General features: G+C 39.1%; 1 protein-coding gene and 1 long non-coding RNA gene across 5 annotated transcripts in view; one reads left to right on the top strand and one right to left on the bottom strand.

Moving 5' to 3' along the window:
- Positions 1-24,432, top strand: part of LOC137043387 (uncharacterized) — a 27,647-nt gene extending 3,215 nt beyond the window's left edge. For both annotated transcript variants that reach the window (XR_010898463.1, XR_010898462.1), the window contains exon 2: positions 23,671-24,432. This is a non-coding gene — a long non-coding RNA (uncharacterized lncRNA). The remainder of the gene's footprint in view (positions 1-23,670) is intronic.
- LOC137043384 (latent-transforming growth factor beta-binding protein 4) overlaps positions 11,297-24,432 on the bottom strand; it is a 116,981-nt gene continuing 103,845 nt past the window's right edge. For all 3 annotated transcript variants that reach the window (XM_067419648.1, XM_067419649.1, XM_067419650.1), the window contains 9 exons: positions 23,518-23,769; positions 21,579-21,650; positions 21,351-21,479; positions 21,126-21,269; positions 19,068-19,214; positions 17,329-17,635; positions 16,350-16,597; positions 12,088-12,237; positions 11,297-11,995 (listed from right to left, as the gene is read on the bottom strand). In XM_067419648.1, the coding sequence (XP_067275749.1) occupies positions 11,859-11,995; positions 12,088-12,237; positions 16,350-16,597; positions 17,329-17,635; positions 19,068-19,214; positions 21,126-21,269; positions 21,351-21,479; positions 21,579-21,650; positions 23,518-23,769 (1,586 nt within the window). In that variant the 3' untranslated portion in view covers positions 11,297-11,858. The remainder of the gene's footprint in view (positions 11,996-12,087; positions 12,238-16,349; positions 16,598-17,328; positions 17,636-19,067; positions 19,215-21,125; positions 21,270-21,350; positions 21,480-21,578; positions 21,651-23,517; positions 23,770-24,432) is intronic.

Below are 24,432 nucleotides of genomic sequence, written 5' to 3'. Positions count from 1 at the left end.
AACACTCTAACACAAAATAACGGGTTACACTTAATTTTAAGGTCTCAGTGTTAGATTGTAATTATATATTTAAGGGCTGAGTCATATTGATTAACTACATGTCTTTACAATAGGGTTAGGGTTTGGTTTAGTGTTAGTTGCGTGTAATTGTGCTTAATTTATAGTTATTAATACAGTAACTACATGTAACAAGGACACTGTAAAATACCAAATAAAGTGTGACCAAATTTTTTACATGGTAAAGTTGGTTTTGAGGAAGAGAGAACTGGTTTATGATTTACAATTAGCATTAGTTAAAGCATCAGCTCGCATGAACTAACAATAAGCAATCTATTTTTTACATCTTTTATTAATATGTTTTAATGTTAGTTAATAAAAATATAGCTGTTCATTGTTTATGTTAGTTTGCAGTACTAATGTTCAGGGTTATTATCATTAAAACGATTAAAAACAATTCTACAGCTGAAATATAAGCTTTAAATATATAAATATAAGTTAAAATTTGAAGTTAAAATTATTAACTGGAAATAAATAAAAACTAAAACTACCTCAATTTAATACAAAATATTAAAATAATTATATTAACAATAAAATTACTAAAATAAACTAAAATTAACATGAAAACTAATCAAAACTAGTATTAATACTGTTGAAGTATTGTGCATTATTAGTGAAACTTTAGCTGAAAGTCAATCGATCTGTCATTGGTAAATCCAAACGACCGCCTGTGACTGTCAAGTGTATGATATTTCTGCAGATGTTGATGTGTGTTTGAGTGCAGAGTGTGTGTTACTTCAGTCAGTAGGTCAGGATTTGTGGCGATTACAGATCTGCAGCCATGATGCTGTAAAAGTGCTGAGCGTCAGTGTTCAGATGCACTCCACTGACCTACTGTCACTGTGATGCAATACTTCATTATGAAGAAATCGTGTACATATTCTAGGAGTGTCACTACTATAATGTACAAATTATACTATCAGCAGTTAGTATACAAGCTGACGACCGTGTCCTCCAGCATCTGACATTCAGTGCAGACTCACTAGATCAGTGTTTGATTAGAAACCTAGAAATAATGCTGTGATAATGCTAGCAATGGGCTAAAAATGCCAGCAAACTACTAAAGCATGCTAGAATCATGCTAGCATAATGTGTTGAAACCAAGTGTGCCGCACAAGCCTGAAAAGCGAAGCCAAAGCGTTTCGATCGCCCCCTGGTGGCTGGTCCCAGTTTAGCTCATAAACCCCACCCTCTCCATGGAATCTAATGGGACATGAGACAAACAATCAATTACTCTACAAACAGATTTTTTCTAGTAGTTCTACTAGTCTAGTAGTAGTTTTCATCACGCTGATATAAGTTTAAGTTTTTGGTTTTATAATAAGTTTTACTTAATGATATAAAAAACAGTGGGCGGGGCCTCATGATTGACAGCTTTTCTGAGCGTGTTATTCCTCAGACCAGGCCACTTTCTTTCATTGCTCAGTGGTCCAGTTCTGATGCTCACGTGCCACTGTTGGTCAGCATGGGCACCCTGATTGGTCAGCGGCTATGCCGCCCTATACGCAACAAACTGAGCTGCTCTGTGTATTCTGACAGCTTTCTATCAGAACCAGCATTAACTTCTGGAGCAGTTTGAGCTCCAGTAGCTCGTCTGTTTGATCGGACCACACGGGCCAGCCTTCGCTCCCCACGGGCATCAATGAGCCTTGGCCGCCCATGACCCTGTGGCCGGTTCTCCACTGTTCCTTCCTTGGAGCACTTTTGATAGATACTGACCACTGCAGACCGGGAACAGCCCACAAGAGCTGCAGTTTTGGAGATGCTCTGACCCAGTCGTCTAGCCGTCACAATCTGGCCCTTGTCACAGACTCACTCAAATCCTTACGCTTGCCCATTTTTCCTGTAGGTAGTAAGAACATATATTTAAAGTCCCCCTGTGGTAACAATTAAGTTTTTAATGTTGTTTATGTGTCTATTTGGTCTTTTTAATATGGTTTCAAACAACCATGTGCAGATTCATACGTCAACACTATTGAGTATTTTCTCCTTAAAACTGCAGTGAACCAAAATGCGTTTTTAAATCGCTAATTTTCTTACATCACAAACTACGAGGATAGTTCACCCAAAAATAAAAATAAGTTATAATTTACTCACCCTCAAGCCATCCTAGTTGTATATGACTTTCTTCTTTCAGACGAACACGATCAGAGTTAAATAAAAAAATATCTTTATAACGGGAGTAAATCCCATCGAGAGCATCCATCCATCATAAACGTGCTCCATGGGGTTAATAAAGGCCTTCTGAAGCGAAGCCGTGTGTTTGTGTAAGAACAATATTATTTTGCAAGAAAAAATTATAACTTTATAATTTAACTTAAAACAACATGTCTTGTACGTCTTGTATTCAATGAGCCCAAAAGGGCTCATGTCACACCTCTCTTCATCTCTCTGCATTGGCTATCACTCGCTGCCCGGATCAAATTCAAAGCCCTGACTCTTGCTTATGGATCTTCCACAAGCTCAGCACCGCATACTTCGACTCACTCCTACGAGTCTACACACCCACCAGAAGCCTTCGCTCAGCTAACGAGAGGAGGCTTGTGGTACCATCACAGAGAGCCATGAAATCCCTCTCTAGAACTTTTTCTTTCATTGTTCCTGGTTGGTGGAACGATCTTCCGTCCTCCATACGCACGACAGAATCACTCGCTTCATTCAAAAGACAGGTAAACACTCATCTCTTCCATGAGCACTTAATCTTATCCTAAAAAAATAAAAATAAAATAAAAACTCTTTCCCCCTCTATTTCTCCTTTCTTCTTTCCTTTTTGGTCTTTGCTACTCTGAGCAGTGTACAAATCTTGGTATTTAGGGCACTTTTTGTGTTTCGTTGCCTCTTCTTGACGGATCGCTCCCTGTTCTCCTGAGTTGTAAGTCGCTTTGGATAAAAGCGTCTGCTGAATGCATAAATGTAAAATGTAAATGTAAAATGTAACATAAATAGCTGGCCGTACATATCGATTTATGGCAAAAGAGTGAGCTCTGACCTGACACATGGCATATTGACGAACACGGAAGTGCGGAGGATAGAGCAAAACAAAACAGTGGTCAAGAATTTTTAAAGAGAAATGTGGGAGGCTTGAGTTTGTTGCCCAGTATTTGTTTGAACTGTGAGAAGCGCCAAAGCCTACGCTACTCCGACATCCTTCATCATAGATCACGCCAGGGGTTTCTCATTGGAGCAAGCCATCTTACTAGCAGGAAAACTATAATTACTAGGCTAGTAATTATAGTTAATAAAGTTATATGGATATTTTTCTGACACAAACCCATAGCTTTGCTTCAGAAGGCCTTTATTAATCCACTAGAGTCGTATGGAGAACTTTTATAATGAATGGATGCTCTTTTATAATGAATGGATGCACTTTTATAATGGATAGATGCACTTTTTTTGTGCTTCAAAATCTCAACCCCCATGCACTGCCCATTCATAAAGCTTGGAAGAGCCAGGATAATATTTGATTAAAATCTGATCGTGTTCATCAGTAAGAAGAAAGTCATATACAACTAGGATGAGTTGTGTGGGTGAGTATGAGTTTATTTTAATGTTGAATATTACTTTAATGAATATTACTAAAATAAAGTGTAACCAATTTTTTCTAGTTGTCAAGGAACATTTTTTCATTTTAATAGCTTACGTTTATATAGCCTGTTAAAATAACTAAAACTTAAATACAATGGATACAAAAATGCTCGAAATCTAAAATATTAACCTGTAACAGTATCTCAGTTATACTATGCATATAGCTCTTATTCTGTCTGTCTTATGTATTTATTAAGTAGCATGATAGATGGTTATTATCGCAGAATAAACAAGCCCTGGCCAGCTGCACGTTATCCATTACATAATGACTACAGCTTTTACAATCACCATTTTTTTTTTTGTCCTTTCCTCCAAAACACCTCGGACCGTGATCTTTATGCCTTTGCATAACTCATATTGTTTGCTGAGGATGATTATACGCTTCAGCACCGGCGTTCAGCTGTGAGGTGATGACCCTGTTTCGCAGTGTTACGGAACACTGACCCATTTCTGACCCAGCGCAAGCCTGCTATCCATCTCGGGCAGGTGAGAGGATTACCGTCTAGGCCGGCGAGTAACACCTGTCTCGTTCCCCACAGGCCTTAATCCAGGAACGGCCTCCTCAGCAACAATTCGTGACGATTCGTTTCGGCGAACATCTCTCTCTCTCTCTCTCTCTCTCTCTCTCTCTCTCTCTCTCTCTCTCTCTCTCTCTCTCTCTCTCTCTCTCTCACACACACACACACACACACACACACACACACACACACACACACACACACACACACAACACAACACACACAAACAGAACACGACAACACACACACACACACACGCACGCCATGATCGCTTTCCATAGCGATGCACTTCAGCTCTCTTTCTGTTTCCAGACGCGTGCCAGTGTGGATGAACCGGGACCGCTGAGTGTTTGTGTGTGTGTGTGTGTGTGTGTGTATGTGTGAGTGAGATCAGGATGTACCAGTGTGTTCTTCTCCTCCTGCAGTGTCATGGTGAGAGAGGTAGGCTAATCTGACAGACCGCTGACACTACCAGGCATAAGAGCCACACACTAAAACTCAACCAGGTCAATATAACATTATGTATAAACACAGAAACTGTGCAGAAATGGCCACATTTTCAAAACATGAAACTATACTTAAAAAACAATACATTATATAGCCTATTATATTATACAAACCCTTTCAAAAGTTTGCAAACTTAAAAAAAAAAATAAGTATTTGATAAAATACACAGTTAAAAGCATTAGTTATACTGTACAATTCATCAGTTATATAACCTATTATTTCCATGCTAGCAACATTCTAGACATTAAAAGCATACTGACAACATATTATGTAGTATATTATATACATGTTAGAAATGTGTCAAAAACAGGCTAGGATAATGCCAAGGGGGTAATCTAGCGCTCGGAAAGCGTTCCACCCCTAGGGGCGGCCATTGCTAACCAAGCCATCACCTGCTGTTAGCATCCCATTGACTCCCATTCATTTTTGAGTCACTTTGACAGTGAATAACTTTACATCTGAGACGTTTAAAGACTCCATTTGTCCATTGTTTATTACTAAAGAAACACGACAATGTATAAAAGGCTCCATTACCTTGTATCTTACACTATCGCCCCGCAGAAGCTGTTTTTGTAAAAATAGGCTAATGATTGCGTCATAACCAACGCGACCCTGTCGCACAGTTGAGAAATTACCGTATAGACCTGAGGAGACGCTCGCAGGCAATCTTTTACTGTCTATGAGACAGTCGGGGGGACGTGGAGACATGTCCTGGAGACTAGTCTGATAAAGTCAAGGGAGAAGAATGGGGAGAAGCCCATAGTGAGCTAAAAGCAACGGGAGAAAATATTTAAACAACGTGATTCAGATTTCGCTTTCCACGTCTACTAGAAGACTCACAGCTGTCAGACAGGAGGCTCACGTCACATCTACGTCGTCAAGCTCAGTCTGAGCCTGCGCAGTTCGCTCAGCCATCAGGAAGTGAGTGCCCCTAGGTTGACTTCATTCTTTCGCCGTAGACGTCAATGGGAACGCTCCGTCCATTTCTTTTACTGTCTATGGATAATGCTAGCATGCTATAACAATCTAGCCATGTTTAAAACATGCTAACAATCATGCTCAATAGGTTGAACAAATCTTAGCAATATGTTAAATCAGGCTAGGAAAATGCCACCGACATGTTAACAGTGTCTTTAAACATGCTAACAAAATGCCACAACAAAATAGGGTGATTCTAGCAATGTGATTAACATGTTAAAATTACAGGATAATGATAGCAAAGTGCAAAAACATGCTAGGATCATGCTAGCCAAATGTAAAATAATCTCAATGTGTTAAACATGCTAGCCACATGATATACAATTCTAGAAACCTGCTAGCAAAACCATGCCAACATTGCGCTTAACATGCCTGCAATAGGCAAATTCATAGCAATATGTAAAAAAAAATGCTAGCAATGTGTTAAACATGCTTAAAATGATAGGATAATGCAAACAAAATTCATGCTGGTATTATGTTAAATATCTTAATGTTAGCAATGTGTGCTAAACCAGGCTAGGATAATGTTAGCAACATGTTATAAAATGCTAGCAATGTGTTTAAACATGCTAGCAAAATGCTAAATTATATTAGATCATTGTAGCAATGTGTTAAAACATGCTAAGAACGTGTTAAAATGCTAGAATGATACTAGCAAAGCACAAAAACATGTTACGATAATGCTATCAAATTGTTAAGTAATGGTAATGAGTTAAACCCTGCTAACAACATGCTATCGTTACCATGCTAACAATGAGCTAAAAATGCCAGCAACAGGCTAATTCATGCTAGAAATATGTAAAAAATATAACATAGTGTGATACAGCAATGTGATAAACATGTTAAGAACATGCTAAAATTATAGAATAATGCTAGCAATGTGTTAAATAATGGTAACGTTAAAACATGCCAAAACACGAACATGCAATCAAAATAATGCTGAAAACGATGCAATGATACAAATACAATGAGCTAGAACACGCTATAAACATGCTAAAACATGCTAACAATGTGATAAAACAGTCTAGGAAGCTTATAACACTTTCAAACAAGGCTTTGTCAAGCCACCATAAAAACATTTGCCCCAATAAACTTTACTTTCTTGTTTTACTTACTTTATTTCTGTGATCAGAGCTGAATTTATCATCATTGCTCCAGTCTTCAGTGTATCATGAAAATCCTTCTATGATTTGCTGGTCAAGAAACATTTATGATTATTAAGCTTTAGTTTAGTAGTAGTGTTAATTTTTAAATTGTAAATTCTGCGCTGCTTCATAATTTTGTTGATACTTTTTCCCAGGAAAATGTAGGAAAAAAATATTATGTACATTTACGTTTCATCGTGGCAGTATTTTCTAATGCTAATGGTTTTTTTCATGGTAGCATGTGTCTGATATTTACGGAAGAGGATTAGGGCCAAGCAAAAAAAAAAAAAAAAAAAGCATCTCGAGATCAAAGTCATTATAATGTGAGATTAAACTCGTTATATTTCGAGAAAAAAGTCGAAATAAAATCTTGAGAATAAACTCATTAAATATTGAGAATAGTCATTGTGCTTCGAGAAAAAAAGTCGAAATAAAATCTTGAGAATAACGCATTCGATCAGTGCTCATTGCATAGCATACTGATAGAGGACATTAAAGGGGGGGTGAAACACTCAGTTTCAGTCAGTGTCATGTCAATCTTGAGTACCTATAGAGTAGCATTGCATCCTGCATATCTCCGAAAAGTCTTTATTTTTTTTATAATTATATAAGAAAGATGCGCTGTTCCGAGTCTTTCCGAAAAAAGCCGAGCGGGTGGGGGCGTATCGTGTGAGCGGAGCTAAATAATGACGTGTGCGCGCCGCTGCTATTGTGTTGAGTCGAGTGCGTCGTAAAGCTGTGTCATCCCTAACAGCGGGAAAAAACTTTATTCAAAATAAAAATATGGCTTTTAATCAGATACAGCCATACATCTATGATCCGGAATCAGACCCAGAGGCTGCAGTTGAACAGGAGCAGCAGCAAAAACGACTAGAGCAGGACGTCTCTATGTGGTACAAGTTATACACTAACTATATAATATGCTTAGCGGCTTGTGTTATTTACATATTTATACTTGAATTATATCGTCGTATTTTTGTCTTTGAAGGTGTACATGTGGGAAGTGCAGTTGTGCACGTGTGTTTGTGTGTTTACGCGTGGTTTGTGTAGACAGTAAGCGGACTGGTTTTGCACGGCAGGTTAAGTTAGTGTTTACATAGAAAGACACGGAATAGTAGCGCATTTGAATGAAGAAGCGCGCTTATTTAGTTCAACATATCTCCCCACTCTTTGTGTGAGCATAGGCAAAAACACAGACATTTGAAGCAGTCTCACTCACCGCCCGCGGTTCTAACGTTGGGACCTTTATCGTTGGGACTGCTCCATCCTTCAGCATTAGGCGATCGGAAAATCCGGCGTCGAGCTGGGCCTTGTTTATGAAACAGTCGGCACCGAAATGCAGCGAACAGATATAAACATTCGCGCAACTCAGTTGCTGATCCGGAAAAGCAAATTACATCCACTGTTGCCTTACCGCTGGGTTTTTGGGGAATCTGTGCAGGACTGTCTTGGTCTGGCAACCAAAAACGCACTTTTTGATGTCATTGTTATGTGCACATCACCTGTGCAGCGCAGCCTACAAGCCAGCGCGTTGATGGGCGTAGCCTGTTGCTTTCGCTCTCTCCCTCTCTCTCTCTCTCGCGCTTCCGGTAGAATTGTCCGTAAGGCCCATACAAGGAAATTCCGCCCCCATTAACGTCAAAGGGGACGCATGATCTCAAAAAACTTGCCGAAACTTATGACTGACCGGAAGTAGTATTTTTGACAAAGAAATACTCCCATCAAACGTCCACCTTAACTTTTGAAACTTTGTCTATGTTTAGTATGGGATTCCAAGTCTTTAACAGTGTAAAAAGATCAGTATGCATGAAACAGCATTTCACCCCCCCTTTAATATAATTTTGTCATAATTAGCTAAAGTTGATAGTGTTTCTTTGTTACTGAAAGAAAGTCTGAAATATAGCTTGACTAAGTGATCCAACTCTGCCATGTCCTCTATCAGTATGCTATGAGCACTGATCGAATGCGTTATTCTCAAGATTTTATTACGACTTTTTTTCTCGAAATATAAAAAGTTTTTTCTCAAATCAGAACGACTTTATTCTCGATATTTAATGAGTTTATTCTCGAGATGTTTCTCGACTTTTTTTCTCGAAATTTAACGAGTTTAATCTCGCATTATAATTACTTTAATCTTGAGATGCTTTTTTTTTTTTTTTTGCTTGGCCCTAATCCTCTTCCGTAGTAATTCATTATACATATATTATTATACATTTTTTTGTTAACATGACCCAGACATTTCTTCATCCACACACCAGCACAACCGCAGATGTAAATCACTCGTATTGTCCCTTATCAGATTTATTCATAGCATTAACCACACTTGTAAATCGCTGATTGTGTCACTACTCGGTGACGTAAGTGGAAACTTAACTGAATCCAAGAACTTTGACCTAAAACTCCACCATAAACATTTGGCAGCCTATTCAGATTTGGTGTGTGTGAGTAATGTTCACTCATGCCAGTCCAGTTCAGGCCGTGTTTAAAGTGAACACAGTCGAGTACTATCAACAAAGGAGGATCAGAGGAAGTTTCCGGGGAAAACTCAAATCCTCCACTACATTGTTGGCTGGTAACATGAGCCACAGTGAGTGAAAGCTGATATTCCGCTGGTCAGTGCAATCCACCGAAGTACATTAGGAGCGAAGTGAACCCTTTTAATCGGCTTGGCTGTGTGATGTGGGCGGATTGGCCTATAAAAGGACTTATGAGCTGGATTCATATAAACACTGGGCATATTAGGACCACGCAGAGATAAGCTGGTTACAAACCGTCTCAAGCAAAGCACGTGAGGAGCAGGAGAGAAACTGCCTAAGAATGACAACAATGGGATTTCAATTATGTCAGACATATTTAGGGCCCAAAAATAATCTTCCTCCAGATGGAAATTAAAGAGGCCCTTTGAAAAAGCCTTTTCCTGCTTGAATGTGGATTATTTTCCCCATATTCTCCATTGTTGCAGCTCTTCTCTTCCCAGTCTGTCAGTATATAGTCAGTCATTTGTAAATTATAAGTAATAAAAAAGTAAAATAAGTCTCCGATGTCCCCAGATTGTGTGTGATCATTTATTATAGCATGTTAAAATTGTCACTTTTTGAGGATGATCAAAAACGTGCCGTTTTTGTGTCTCTTTAAATGCAAATGAGCTGCTGCTCATGGGGCGGAGCTTTAAGAGCTCATGTTAGCAGCTCTGATAACCTCATGCAGACAGGCAATGAAACTGTTCAGCCTTTTATGTTCAAACCAGAGTCTGACAATTATGGAGAGATGCAAGAAGTGACAACATGTAGAATGAGACGGGATAGTTGATGAATTTATGAGGTAACTATCTCCAGCCATTGATTAACATATTGTGATTCTGTCATGATAATCTCACCCCCTGTGTGTTCCCGGGGGTGGGGTTTATGTAAATTTGAGGGTTTGTGATGTCACTAACCTGTGAAGAAGCTCGTTGTAGTCCCTACTAGCCGTTTGTTGTAGTCCTTAAAAAGTGATTTCTGTAAAATATCTTTCTTTGCTGTGAACTTCGAACGCCATAACTTTGCATATATTGTTAAAGGTGCACTATGTAGTATTTTTGCAGTAAAATTTCCACAAACCACTAGGCCGGTGTTATATATTTTGTTCAGTTGAGTACCTACAATATCCCAGATGTTTCTAACTATTTGTAAATTGTGAGAACATTGCTATTTTAACCACGGACTGGGACGTTTCAGCATAGCGTTTGAGGAAGTCGCCTGTCAATCGCGTCATATCTGCGTCATATCTGCGCAACCCTCAGTTTCGGCTTTTATTTGGCAGGAGCGCTTTACTCTTAGCAGTGTGAACAAGTGAACGCACAGAGTAACGTCATAACATCATTTTAAACACACTTAAATGTATCTAATATGATAAACAGAGCTGCATTACCTCATAATCATAACTGGAAGAGCGGATCAGTGCAGGCGCCCGGCGACTGTGTCCCGTCCCGTCATAATAAAAGTCCCGGTATTCGCGAGGTGGGTATTTGTTTAACAATCGCTCCAGCAGCTGTGCTCAGCTCCACAACACTCGGTCCTGCTCTGCTTTAGACTACAGTAACGTTAATAACCGCATTAATGAACGTGATTTCTGCCCAAGTCCTCTTTTCCACCGGCTGTGAGGTGAAGACCACATCTCCCAAGATGCTGCGCTCACACTTGGCGTCATCAAACTACGCATTTGTTTTGAATAGGCGCCCTCCAGTGGACAGAAAGTTGCATAGTGCACCTTTAATGCTCAAACAGCAACTTTACACACTAACATAAGTTTAATAATTGAAATAATCAACCACCCCTTTAACGTACTTTCACTTTGTCTATAGCAAAAAGTGGGAAAAGTGGATAAAAATGTGGCTACTGATATAGAGAATAACTTTGCAGAGCTCAAGTAGCAACATTACACACTAAAGAAAGATGAACATAAAGCATACTATTATCCTCTAAGTCATTATCAGGAAGCTCAGAAACAAAAAATAACACGTTGCGATAAATCGGAATGTGTGCAAATATATTTTCAAACTCCTTCGTCAGAGAAGATATCAAAAACGTACACATAAAAATATGTAACAAACATCTGAGATGTCTTAAAACTGTACAATAGCAGTTGTGTGAAAACTCACAGGTCTGCATTTCCCCCACAGATACAGTGCATTCTGTTACGTGACAGACAAAAGAAAACACAGATTTTACAATATCAAATAGTAACATGGTGAGATTCTCGGACAGTTATATCACAAAAAAATAATTCATGTAAATATATTTATATATAGTATACATGGAGTTGCCTTCATTGATATGGATGTATAAATATGAACTCACTAGTTTATGTGGTTTAGTGGATCTTTACGACAGACATTCGGGTCCAAACAATGAAAAAGATCAGGTCATGTACGTTTAACATTGTTTTTGTGTGTGTGGCGTGTAAAGCTTCAGCGTTGGACTGTTGGATATACACACAGGTATTGTCATTAAAGTCATAACATGAACAATTTACAGCAATGTGGCGGGAAAAGTCTCTAAATAGTTGGAGTCCAGCTTGCACACTTTAATCAAGCAAGGATGCAGTGGTTGGGTCTTCGGGACATGATAAAACCCCTGAGACACACACACCTGTACGAGCCCTCTGTGTTCACGCAGCGAGCGTTACTGCAGTCGAGTGTGTCCTCTTCCTCACACTCATCCACATCTGCAGGCAAACACACACACAGATGCACCTTTAATTGCGTGGCCGAATGACAAACCTTCAATAAAAACATGAGCGTGAAAAGGGAGCGATACCTATGCAGGTCATGGTGGTGATGTCGAGCCGATAGCCGTCGTAGCAGTCGCAGGTGTAACCTTCCTCGACGCGGATGCAGCGGCCATTTTCACAGCCCTGGACGATGCCACAGTCCTCTGAACTCAGACTGCCGTATGATTCGTATCTCCCTAAAGCACACACAACAGTCACAGCTTCTTCTTTGCTCATAGACGGAGATGTACAAGATGTTTTAAAGGGATAGTTTACCCAAAAATGAGAGTGGGATGTTGATCTGCTGACCCCCAGGGCATCTGAGATGTAGGTGTGTTTGTTTCTTCAGGAGAACACAAATGAAGATTTTTAACTCAACCGTTGCTCGTATAATGCATGTCAATGGGGTGTATTTTTATGAGTAAAAAACACAGAGATATACGAATCCATATTAAACCCTGCGGCTCGTGTTGATACATTGATCTCTTAAGACACGAAACAATCGGTTTCTGTGAGAAACACAACAGTATTTGTGTTATTCTTGACCTCATATCAGACGAATCTCATCTAGTATTCCCAGTGCCATTACTTCCGCCGAATGAGGTCAAAATACTGGTGTGATCATAGATACATTTATATATAGAGATTCCTCATCAGTGCCTGCGCGGATCAGTCAAAATAAGCCATCTATGTAAATATATTTATTACACGGCTCTGTGAAATACTTGATTCCAATCGCGCCTTCCAGCGGTATGTTATTCCCAAATAACAACCGCTCATCCGGGTACTACGAGTTATCTTGACCGGTTCTACTTCTGTGCTTAACGCTGGCGCCATCTTGTGGCTTAAGCAGCCGTGGGTTACAATGGAAGACTTCAAGGCAGGTTTCCTTTATAAAGTTTTAAATATGGATATTTTTCTTACACAAACGCATCGATTGGAATCAGACGGCTCTATTAACCCATCGGAGTCGTGTGGAGCACGTTATTTGACGGACAGCTGCATTTTTTATGGACTTCAAACACAACTCCAACTACTGCTGGGATTAACGTTAGCCTGGACTTTTTAAATATAACTCTGATTGTATTTGTCTGAAAGAAGAATGTCATATACACCTATAATGACTTGAGTAAATCATAGGCTTGGTTTCATTTTTGGGTGAACTAACCCTTTCAGCATTCATTTTCAACATTTAGCAGCAATAGATACAGGCTTAAAGCAGTCGCGGAGGCTTTGCATAAGAGCTAATTAAATATTTAATCTAAAGACAATATTTTGTGTCTAATAATTATTTATTTGAGACTAGTAGCCGTGTAATAAGCGGGTTACACGGCTCCGCTTCGCGTCAGGGTCCTGATCACTCTGTCGGGGTTTATTCTGCGATAACAACCGGCTGGGTGGACATTATCCCTTCCCTATGATCGCGCCAGTATTTAACCTTCTTCGGCGGAAGTAATAGCGCTGAGGATACTAGATGAGATTCAGCTGATATGAGGTAAAAAAAAAATGTACTTGTGTTTCTCGCAGAAACCGATGTTCGTGTCTTAAGAGATCAATGTGTCTCCACGAGCCACAGGGTTTAATATAGATTTGTATGTCTGTGTGTTTTTACTCTTATAGAAATACACCCCATTGACATGCATTATACAAGAGACGGTTGAGTTAAAAAACTTCATTTGTGTTCTCCTGAAGAAACAAACACACCTACATCTCAGATGCCCTGGGGGTCAGCAGATAAACATCACAGGCTCATTTTTGGGTGAACTATCCCTTTAATTGCACTTTATTTTACAGTCTGTGCACTTTCAATGTACTTACAACTCACTTACCAAGAAAGTTCTGGTTATTATGAGGCGACCACATGAGTTAGGTTAGGTTTAGGGGTAGATTCAGCAGGTTGTAATTACTATATTAAGTATATAGTATGTACATGGAATACAGGACTGTAAAATAAAGTGCTACTGTACTTGTAGTGTACTTAAAATAACTGTACTTGCAGATAATAGTCTGAAATAATGAATAATTAAATAAAAGGCAACTTTAGCACATAAAGAGATACACTTTCTATGTTATTTAACACACTTAAGTGCACTTTGTAATAATGTCGAATTAAAAGTTTTACTTTAAAGCACATTACAAGCATTGTTTTGATCTTCTGTCATGCGTACAAGTAAACTTATTATGATGTGCTGACAATCATGAACACATGAAAAGTACTTGATTATAGTTTTAACTGTATTGTTATTTGATATTACATTTAGTTCATATATTTTAAATGTACTAAATTGCAACTTCATCATTACAAATGTGTAAACTAGTGCGATTAGTCACAGTTAACATAAAAAGTTTGTGTTTACATAATATGTGTGTGTGTGTGTGTACACACACACACACACACACACACACATATACAGTATGTGTATAAATGTGTATACATGTACATACAGCGTATACACACACAGACATTAAATATATATATATATAATAACATTACATACAACTATGTACTTTAAGTCCTACTTAAGTGAGTCAAAATAATTCTTAACGTCAGATGATTGCATTTAATTTACATTTAAAAATATATATAATACATATATTATAAAAGTTATATAAGTGTCTGAAGACATTACATTCAGTTTACACTTTTCATCTATTCAGTTTCAAGGATTATGATGATCTAAGTGGCTAGACTAGGTAAACCCAGCCTGATCTGCCAGCGATTTGATTTCGCCCAGCAACTCAGTCTGGAAACATCTGTTACACTTTTGCGGGAACCAATCACAGACTGGCTTATCCACCTGATGCGCTATTGGCGGGTTTAACACGACGACAGTTAGAGAAGCGATGGGTCGTTGCCCGTTGATCACGCCTCTTGTGGTCTGATTGGTTGAAGGACTATCCAATTGTGAATTGTGTACAGGGTTATTCAAATAATGCTTGTTGATCACGCCTCTTGTGCAGTAGAAAATATAGAGCAGACTCCCCAGACCAGTGTTCAATCTTAAATTAAGCTTAAACTAGTGACAACTAAGTGGCTAAAAACCCAACTAAAATCAGCCATCAGGGTGGCATTGCTTCAGTCACCACACTTAGGGTGCTTCTCAATATCCCTCCTCGGTTCCTCCGTCCTCCATCCTAGGATCCGGAAACCGATGGAGCTCAGCCATCTTGTGGGAGATCTCAATTCACTAATTGCACCGCGAGGAGGTGAGGATGGAGGAGTGAGGAGCTTCCTGAGGAGTCTTGATCGAGGACACACAGGTGTATCCTTTACGAAAGTGTTTTATCGACTAAACGTGACGCACGCATTAATTCTCCTCCCCTTATTACCACAGTTTATTAATTATTATTATTATGTTTACATGTACAAGACACAAATGTTTGTCAAATAACAACACCTGACAGTTGCAGAATTATATCAAAGCACAAGAAAATGAACGAAACAAATAGAGAAACAAATAGAAACTAATGATACAACGAATAAAAAGCAGTAAATAACTGGAATTCGTTGTTAATAATAACTGGTAATATTAATTAAAATATGGACAAATGTGGTATTTTGTGGAGGTTGAATCTTAAAATAAATAGTTATGCCTAATGTTCAAAAATCCCGACTAAATCCAGCGGTGCAGAGTCATTATAGGATTAGTTCACCCAAAAATGAAATTGATGTCATTATTGACTCACCCTAATGTCGTTCCACACAACATTTATTCATGATTCGGATCGCGTGTCAAACTTCTGAAATCACGTGACGTTGGCGATCCGAATCATGAATAAATACACTGATTCATAACCGTTTGAATCTTTATTTGAGGTTTGAAAACAAACCCGGAAGAGAAGCCAATGCTGAATAAAGTCGTAGTTTTTGTTATTTTTGGACCCAAATGTATTTTGGATGCTTCAAGAGACTCTAATTAACCCACTGATGTCTCATATGGACTACTGTGATGATGTTTTTATTCCCTTTCTGGACATGGACAGTATAGTGTGCATACACTTAGATACGCTCTCAGACTAAATATAAAATATCTTAAACTGTGTGTGAAGATGAACGGAGGTCTTACGGGTGTGGGACGAAATTAGGGTGAGGAGTTAATGACATCAATTTCATTTTTGGGTGAACTAACCCTTTAATTGACAACGCTTTGAAGTGACGCTAAAAGGAGCAAGGATATACAGTATAATTTCACTTGATTCAATACCTCCGTCCTTGCGTCTTTTCCTCGCGTCCTGAAGGGAAAGGAAGCTAGGAAAGGAAACGAGGATGCATAAGAATTGGAAAGCACCCTTAGTATTTCACACTCACGCTCATAGACTCTCCGGGGTCCCTCCCGTCTGTCAGGGAACATTGGGAAAGGGGGCGGGGCTCTCCATGACTCCTCCTCCTCCCTGTACGGGGAGTTTTCCGGAAGGGGGGCCAAACTCAGCGGAAACTCTCCAGGACGGGGCGGCAGGGGTCGTGCGTCAAACGTCCGTTCTCTGCGAGGATCCGGGATAGCGAAGGGAGGGCCGGGAGCCGTTTCATAATCATCCTCCTCATAGTAACGACTTCCACTGGAAATGAGTTCAGTAGAATTACACACAGTTTGTGAAACTTTAGCATACACTGCAAAAAAAAATTTTTTCTTACTTAGTATTTTTGTTTCTAGCCAAATTTTCTTAATAATCTTATATTAATAAACATTTACTAGACAAGTAAAAACTATTATCTTGTTTTGGGAAAAATAACTCATAATTAAGAGAGTTTTTGCTTAAAATAAGCAAAATAATCTGCCATTGGGGTAAGTAAAATAATCTTGTTCTGTGAATCCGAATCATGAATTAAAAAAAACCCTAATGATTCATGATTCGGATCGCCAAAGTCACGTGATTTGACACTCGATCCGAATCATGAATCAATACACTGATTCAGAACCGTTCGAAACATTGTTTTGAATTCGGCCCATCACTATATAAGTCGTTTTTTTTGTGCACTAAAACTATTCTCCTCTCCTCATAAAATGATTGTAGAGACGCTGTAGTGAGATGGGCTTTGTAACGACGTCTTTAGTGCCTTTATGGGTCTTGAGAGAGGAAATGACATTGGTGTCAATGAAGGCCTTTCTGAGCCATCGGATTTCAACACTAATATCTTCATCTGTGTCTGAAGATGAACGGAGGTCTGACGGCTGGCCAACCACAGGAGGAATTAATGACAGGATTTGAATTTTTGGGTGAACTAACCCTTTAACTGGACTTTGCACAAGAGATGGTTGTTAGTAGTATATTTTTCAGGTGACCCTCACCCTGCTGCCGGCGGCCTGTAGGGGGCGTCTGGGAGTCCGTATGACCCCGGCGGTCTTCCTCTCAGCCCAGACCTCCTTCCATCTGCTCCCACAGGGCTGTAGTCATCATAATCAGTTGGCATATAATCTGGGCGTCCTGGCTGGGCCTCGGGGTACACGGGGGGACCATAAGGTGGGAGATATCCTCCTCCTCCTCCTCCTCCTCCTCCTCCTCCTCCTCCTCCTCCTCCTCCTCCTCCGAAGCGTTCGTAATAACGAGGGGAGTAAGGAGGAGGGCCCAGCTCATTACACAGAGCCTCATAGGCCTCTAAACAGGAATCAAAAACACATACGAGTGAGGTAAAGAGCAAACTGTGTGTGTGTGTGTGTGTGTGTGTGTGTGTGTGTGTGTGTGTGTGTGTGTGTGTGTGTGTGTGTGTGTGTGTGTGTGTGTTGTAGTACTTGAGACCGGTCTTAAGACCATTTTTTGAAGGTCTAGGTCTTGCCTTGGTCTCGACCGCATTTGTACCTTTTCTTGTCTTGGTCTCAGACTTAGAGGACTCGGGATCTCAAGACCACAACTTGACCACAACCTCAATCCTGCAAGGATATCTCTAAATTGCAGGTGCATTGTCTGATTTAACATTAATAATGTGATTTGATGTCAAACTTACTGCTTAAAATGCAAAGCGGCATTGTCTCAAAAATGCCCAACATTTATATAAATGCCCATTTTTTTTTATATAACATAGAATGTAATTAAGCAATATCACAAGATATGTTTTCATGAATATAAGCGAGATTGCGAAATTATATTAGAATTAGAATTTAAATGCAATGCAATGCATTTTTAGTTGCAATTTCATAATTACTTCTATTGTCTTTGAAATAGGGTTAAAGTTGCTGCTGAATACACTGACAAGCATTTATGACACAATATATTTTAATGTAACTTCTATTGACATATGTTATGTATTTAAACATGCGTGTAATTGCCCATTTGCAATGATGAAGATGATTTAGAACACTTAAAATGCTAAATATATAGCTATAATATAACCTTTAGTGAGAAATCTGTAGTCAAGTGCTTTCCATGTGCTTTAGTATGTTAGTCAACACATCAAAATAAGTGCACTTCTGTAAAGCACAACAAAAGACTATTCAAATATAGGTTAAAAAGTACACATGTGAATTAAACATTATTACAAAGTGCACTCAACATATTTGTGAAAGTGTATCTCTTTAAGTGGCCTTGTTTTTCATTAATAATATATTATCTGCAAGAACATAACATTCAATACAATTAAGCACACTTCTTTTTCACAAGGGTTGTAAGCTTGTTTAATGAGTTTTGGCGTGATTTTGAAGACTTAAGAGCTAGGGGTGTAACGATTCTTTTCGTAACGATTCGATTCGTATCACGATTTGAGGTTGTCGATACGATTAAAGGACGATATTGGTTCATTTAGAACGATATGATCCGAAACGATTCAGTGACTTGAAATCGATTCAGTAACTTTTTAGTCAAAAATTTAAATCAGTGTGACTGTTTTATTTCAGTCGAATCGAATCGTTGTTAAAACGAATCGTTACACCCCTATTAAGAGCATTTCATGTGTTATTATTGTTAAATTATATCCAAACTCAGAAGCTGAACTGAATTTAAAAGGCTTTGTCAATCTAATCCTTAACGCGTGTGTGTGTGTGTGTGTGTGTGTGTGTGTGTGTGTGTGTGTGTGTCTGTGTGTGTGTGTGTATACCTTCATCTCTGCGGGGGCAGAGGGCACACTGCAGACCCCAAGCCTCACCAAACAAACAACAGCACTCAGTAAAGGTCAGCCGAGAGCCTAACAAAAGACTCTGACACTCTAGACCAGCCGTGACGTGACGCCAACAGTAGTTCTCATCTGAGAAAAGCATAGAAAGAAAGACAGCACACTCGCATTAAAAAAGTTGACATTTTACACATCTGATAGCAATTACATCCAAAAGTGAAAATTCTCTCATCATTTACTAGCCCTCGTGTCAGTCCAAATCCAAAATCTTCGAAAGTTGTGTTTGGGTTGTGTGGTGCCGTTTGATACCACATCTCTGAGTTTTCAATAATATATCACTTTAGGATTCGCTGTTTATATCCTTTTTGCCCACTGCAGAGCACCGAACACCGGTTGTGCTTCGCTGTCATTTGGATGCAATATTTACAAGAGCAAGATATTTCATCACCACTCAAAAAAGACAAGCACGTGAACATATGTAATGTGCCATTTTAACGACAGGAATTATATGTTAAAATAACAGCAGCATTATGTTCACCTCATAAGCGAATAAAAGAGGCTGTATTCACTTATTTCCGCTCAGTTCCATGAGGAATAAAATTGCATCCTTTATTTTGAGGTAAAATGCAAGACAGAGAACCGTTTTAACTATAATGTGGGTCTAATTTAAATAATTAAACATTTAAATAATAAATAGGATATTTTTTCCTATTATTAAATTCAATATGCATTTATACTTTTCCTGAGATTTGGAAACACTTTCATTACATTGAAGTGGAAAGTAAAACCGAATTTATTGTGGAAAAAGATGTGGGCACAAAATCAAAGGAAAAACCTCAAGAGACATCTCAATGCTTTTATTTATTTGATTTAAATGTATGTGCATGTACTTCTAACATATTTGTTTGGTAAATTAAATATGTTGTAAATTCAAATCAGACCGTCTTCTGTGTCCAGAATGGATGTATTCTTGAGCAACTAGCCTTAAATGTCATCAGTTTTCATCGACTAAAACTAGACGAAGATGGTCTTGATAATTCTGACTAAAATGAGACTCAAATGCTCAGACTTTTAGCAGACTAAAACTTGACTAGACTAAAAAGAGTATGAACGTGACTAAAACTAATAAAAACTAAAATGACAGCTTGACACAAAGACTAGACTAAGGCTGCGTTCACACTTGTCATGTTTGGTTCGATTAAAACGAACCCTGGTGCGATTGCTCGGTTAGTGCGGTTCATTTGAACACATGTGAACGCTGCCATCCGAACCCTGGTGCGCACCAAACAAGCGGACCGAGACCACTAAAAAGACGGGTATCGGTCCGCATCCAAACCAACTCTGGTGCATTTTGACTGATATATGAACGCAACACGGACCAAAAACCGGACGTAATGTTACAAGATGCGACGCTACAGGTCCGCTGATTTGACGACGTGGAAAGATCGGTGTACCCAAAATGTATAACATTAACGTTAGAGGGCAAATGTAGAGCAACGAGGGAGTGCCTCATCAATATTTGGTCCGACGAGCATGTTTCGAAAATGCTAGAAAAAACACACAAAAAGCACACCTGGTTCTTCTCATCAGAGGACCCGTGTTGCCCATTAGACGGTACAGACGACAGAACGGCTGTCTCTTTTCTGCACAACGGAGGAAATCCTGGAGCTGTTTTGCATTTTTTGAACATTTTATGAGCTCTTCTTGAGTTCTCAGCTGGTAAAAATATTGCCATATGTACACGCATAAAATGATGGCGTTTAATCAGCACACAGCATTGTTTTGAATGTTCGGTAAGCAGCTCCTAATCAGGTTGTGACCGTCTCCCTATGCCTTTGGTTCGGTAACTTTAGGTTCGCTGTTAGTGTGCCAGTGTGAACGCTGAGCGGACCAGGACTATATGTTTTGTTTTAGTTTTTTGGTCCGGACCAAATTAACCAAACTACAAGTGTGAACACACCCTAAAACTCAAATTAAAATAGGCCGCCAAGACCGCCAGTAAAAACACTAGTTGATGTTGTGTGTGTTTTTTGCATCTCTTACCGTCAGCGAGGCCGCTTGCGTTGACGCAGTTGCGCTGTGTGTCGTCCAGCACTAGAGGCGGCTCGCACTGACAGTAGTACGCCCCCGGGGTGTTCACACACAATCCACCGGTGCAGGTATCCTCACTCTGACATTCATCATTATCTGCAGAGACACAGAGACACTGTCACAACATTACTGGCATCACTGCAATAAGTCTGTGTCCAGAGCGCTGTGAAGGCTGACCGATGCACTCCAGCAGATCCGTGTCGTAGTAGAATCCGCTGGGACAGTAACAAGCGTAGCCAGGAATGTTGTTGACACACACACCGCCTTTACACACCTCCGGATCAAACAGCTTACACTCGTCCACATCTGTCCGGAGGTCAATCAGACAAACCACATTGAGATTAGGAACACCAAACACTCAGAGACTTACGTGGCTTATTTTAGTGAGAGGTGCATTTGTTTTACCCTTATAGCTGAATGCTCCCGTTTCCATGGTCACGTACCCTCTTCCGCTGGGACACAGCGATTGGAATTGGGCTAAATGGAGAGTTAAAGGGTTAGTTCACCCAAAAATGACCATTATGTCATTAATTCCTCACCCTCATGTGGTTGGACACCCGTCAGACCTGTTCATCTTCAGACACAGATGAAGATATTAGTGTTGAAATCCGATGGCTCAGAAAGGCCTTCATTGACACCAATGTCATTTCCTCTCTCAAGACCCATAAAGGCACTAAAGACGTCGATACAAAGCCCATCTCACTACAGCGGCTCTACAATCATTTATGAAGAGACCAGAATAGTTTTAGTGCACAAAAAAACAACTAAATAACTATTTGACAAATAGTTTGCACTGTTACGAAACTGATGTTATGTGGTCAGAGTGAAGTGACAATGACACATGCAAAGTTTGGTGTCAATGTGCCAAAGCATTGCGGAGATGCAGAGATTTGTGCGATTTGGGCCAGAGCGTTGTAAGCAAAAATAGCATTTTTTCATATCTCCAGACCACTTGGTGGCAGTGCTCTGAAACTGTGCAAGTCGCCTTAGTTAATGGTTGTCATAATCAATCAATCAATCAATCAATCAACTTTATTTATATAGCGCTTTTACAATCACGATTGTGTCAAAGCAGCTTCACAGTGTCAAACAGGGTAATATTGCGACAAAATTAGATTTGGCTGTACAGTCGTTCTGGAGAAAACAGTGATGTTATCAGCTTATTTTAATTTATCATATAGCGACAATGTTGGCAGATCAGTATTATAGTTTATAGAATTAAATAAGACCTAATTCATATATTTTATTTGTATAGTAAGTTGAATAACTTTAATCATATTTTTAGTGTCCCCAACTGACACACACCAAGTTTGGTTATAATACGCTTAAGCGTTTTAAAGATATATCCTCACGTCCATTTTGGGGTGAATTTGTTTGCATGTTTTTTCTAGAGCAGTTTGACGAATCAGAATTTTTGTTACTAAGCAGATCTCAGCCACTATAGTAAGAAAAAAAATACTATGGTAGTCAATGAGGGCTGAGATCTGCTTGGTTACAAACATTCTTCCGAATATCTTCCTTTGTGTTCAGCAGAACAACGACATTTATACAGGTTTGAAACCACATGAGGGTGAGTAAATGATGACAGGATTTTTGGGTGAACTATCCATTAAAGTTCTACTTAAGTGGGTCAGAAAGACTCTAAAGTTCAACTATGCAATTATTAATATACTTCAACCATAATAACCTTGAATTTAAGGGTCTTTGTGGGTGTTGATGGACTCTATGAACTGTTTGATCATCGCTCTCAATCATCGCTCTGGATGTAGTCTTTCACAAAAACGTGATTTTGTCTTTTTGTTTAAAATGTTGCTATTCTATGAAACTTACCCACATTCAAGTGTTGATAAAAAAAAATGCATGAAATTAGAATAAAACAATAACACATGATTTTGTCTACAACAAAAAAAATCCTGGGGGCCATAAATATTTTGTGAAAATGATCAAAAATGCTGGTGGGGAAAGAGTTAAAAGTATCCATAAGTGCACTTCTTTTTCACAAGAGTAAACTGATTTGACGCAGCCTGTCTTCAGTGCTGATGTGTGTGTGTGTGTGTGTGTGTGTGTGTGTGTGTGTGTGTGTGTGTGTGTGTGTGTGTGTGTGTGTGTGTGTGTGTGCGTGTGCGTGTGCGTGTGCGTGGGCATGTTTTTGCGACATATAAGGACACATGTGTATAATGACATGGGTATGACACAGGTATTACAGAGAGGGTTTAGGGGCAGTGTAGGAGGTAGGAGGATAGAAAATACGGTTTGTACAGTATAAAAACCATTTCGCCTATGAAATATATCCACATTTCACCAAAACAAACGTGTGTGTGTGTGTGTTTGTGTGTGTGTTCACCTGTTCCAGCTTCAGGACAGATGTCATACTGGCACAGAAGTCCCCAGCCCTGCCCCGCCGTACAGCAGCACTCCTGCAGCGTCGTGTTTTGAGACAATATCTTGCACGAGTATGGCTCAGATAAGCCATAGTAACACTCTTTCATTTCTCCAGGCCGAGTGTGCGGCAGAGAGCCAGATGATGACCCAGAGGATCCACCCGAACCACGGTCAGACGAGGAAGAGGGGAAGCTGGAAGACAGTCTCACTCCACCTGCAGGAGATACACACACATCCATCCGGAAGCACAAAATATGATGCAAAGTAGATAATTTTTCCCAATATTTGCATGTGGATCTCTTTGCATGAGAATCATTATTAGTACAACACAGAATCGCTGCCTATGTACAGCCACAGATCAGTTGCTTCCTATGTAGCAGCAGAATGTAAAAAATAGATGTTTATCTGTCAAAGGGGTAAACTTATGGAATAATTTAGAGATGGAATTAAAACAGCGTAATTCATTCTGCAAATTTAAGAAAATGTCTAAAAACAAGGTAATACTTAATTATATTACAATATAAATAATTGGTGCATGCAATACTACATTTATTGAAATAATATCAGGAACGTAAATATTTGTAATCATCATTGTACATTCTGGGAAATGTCAATAGTAACACTATTGTATATCGTGTACTAATCTAATCCATTTAAAAGAAAAGAAAAGAAAAAAAAGAGTGACATTCATTAGAGAAATAGAAAAAAGGGTAGGCATAATAAGCAGTGGCTTCTGCCTATACCTTTTTCGGTTATGTATATTATTTGTTATATTTCTTTGGTTATTTTCTTTAAGTATTTTTTTGTGTTTTTGATTTGTTTTAGTAATTGTGGAAAATTTTCTGGAAAGACTGAAACAATAAAGTCAAGTAGCTGA

This window comes from Pseudorasbora parva, chromosome 16 (assembly GCF_024679245.1).
Source record: "Pseudorasbora parva isolate DD20220531a chromosome 16, ASM2467924v1, whole genome shotgun sequence".
NCBI lineage: Eukaryota > Metazoa > Chordata > Actinopteri > Cypriniformes > Gobionidae > Pseudorasbora > Pseudorasbora parva.
The sequence above is the reverse complement of the archived record's forward strand: the minus strand, read 5'-3'. Positions and strand labels throughout refer to the sequence as shown.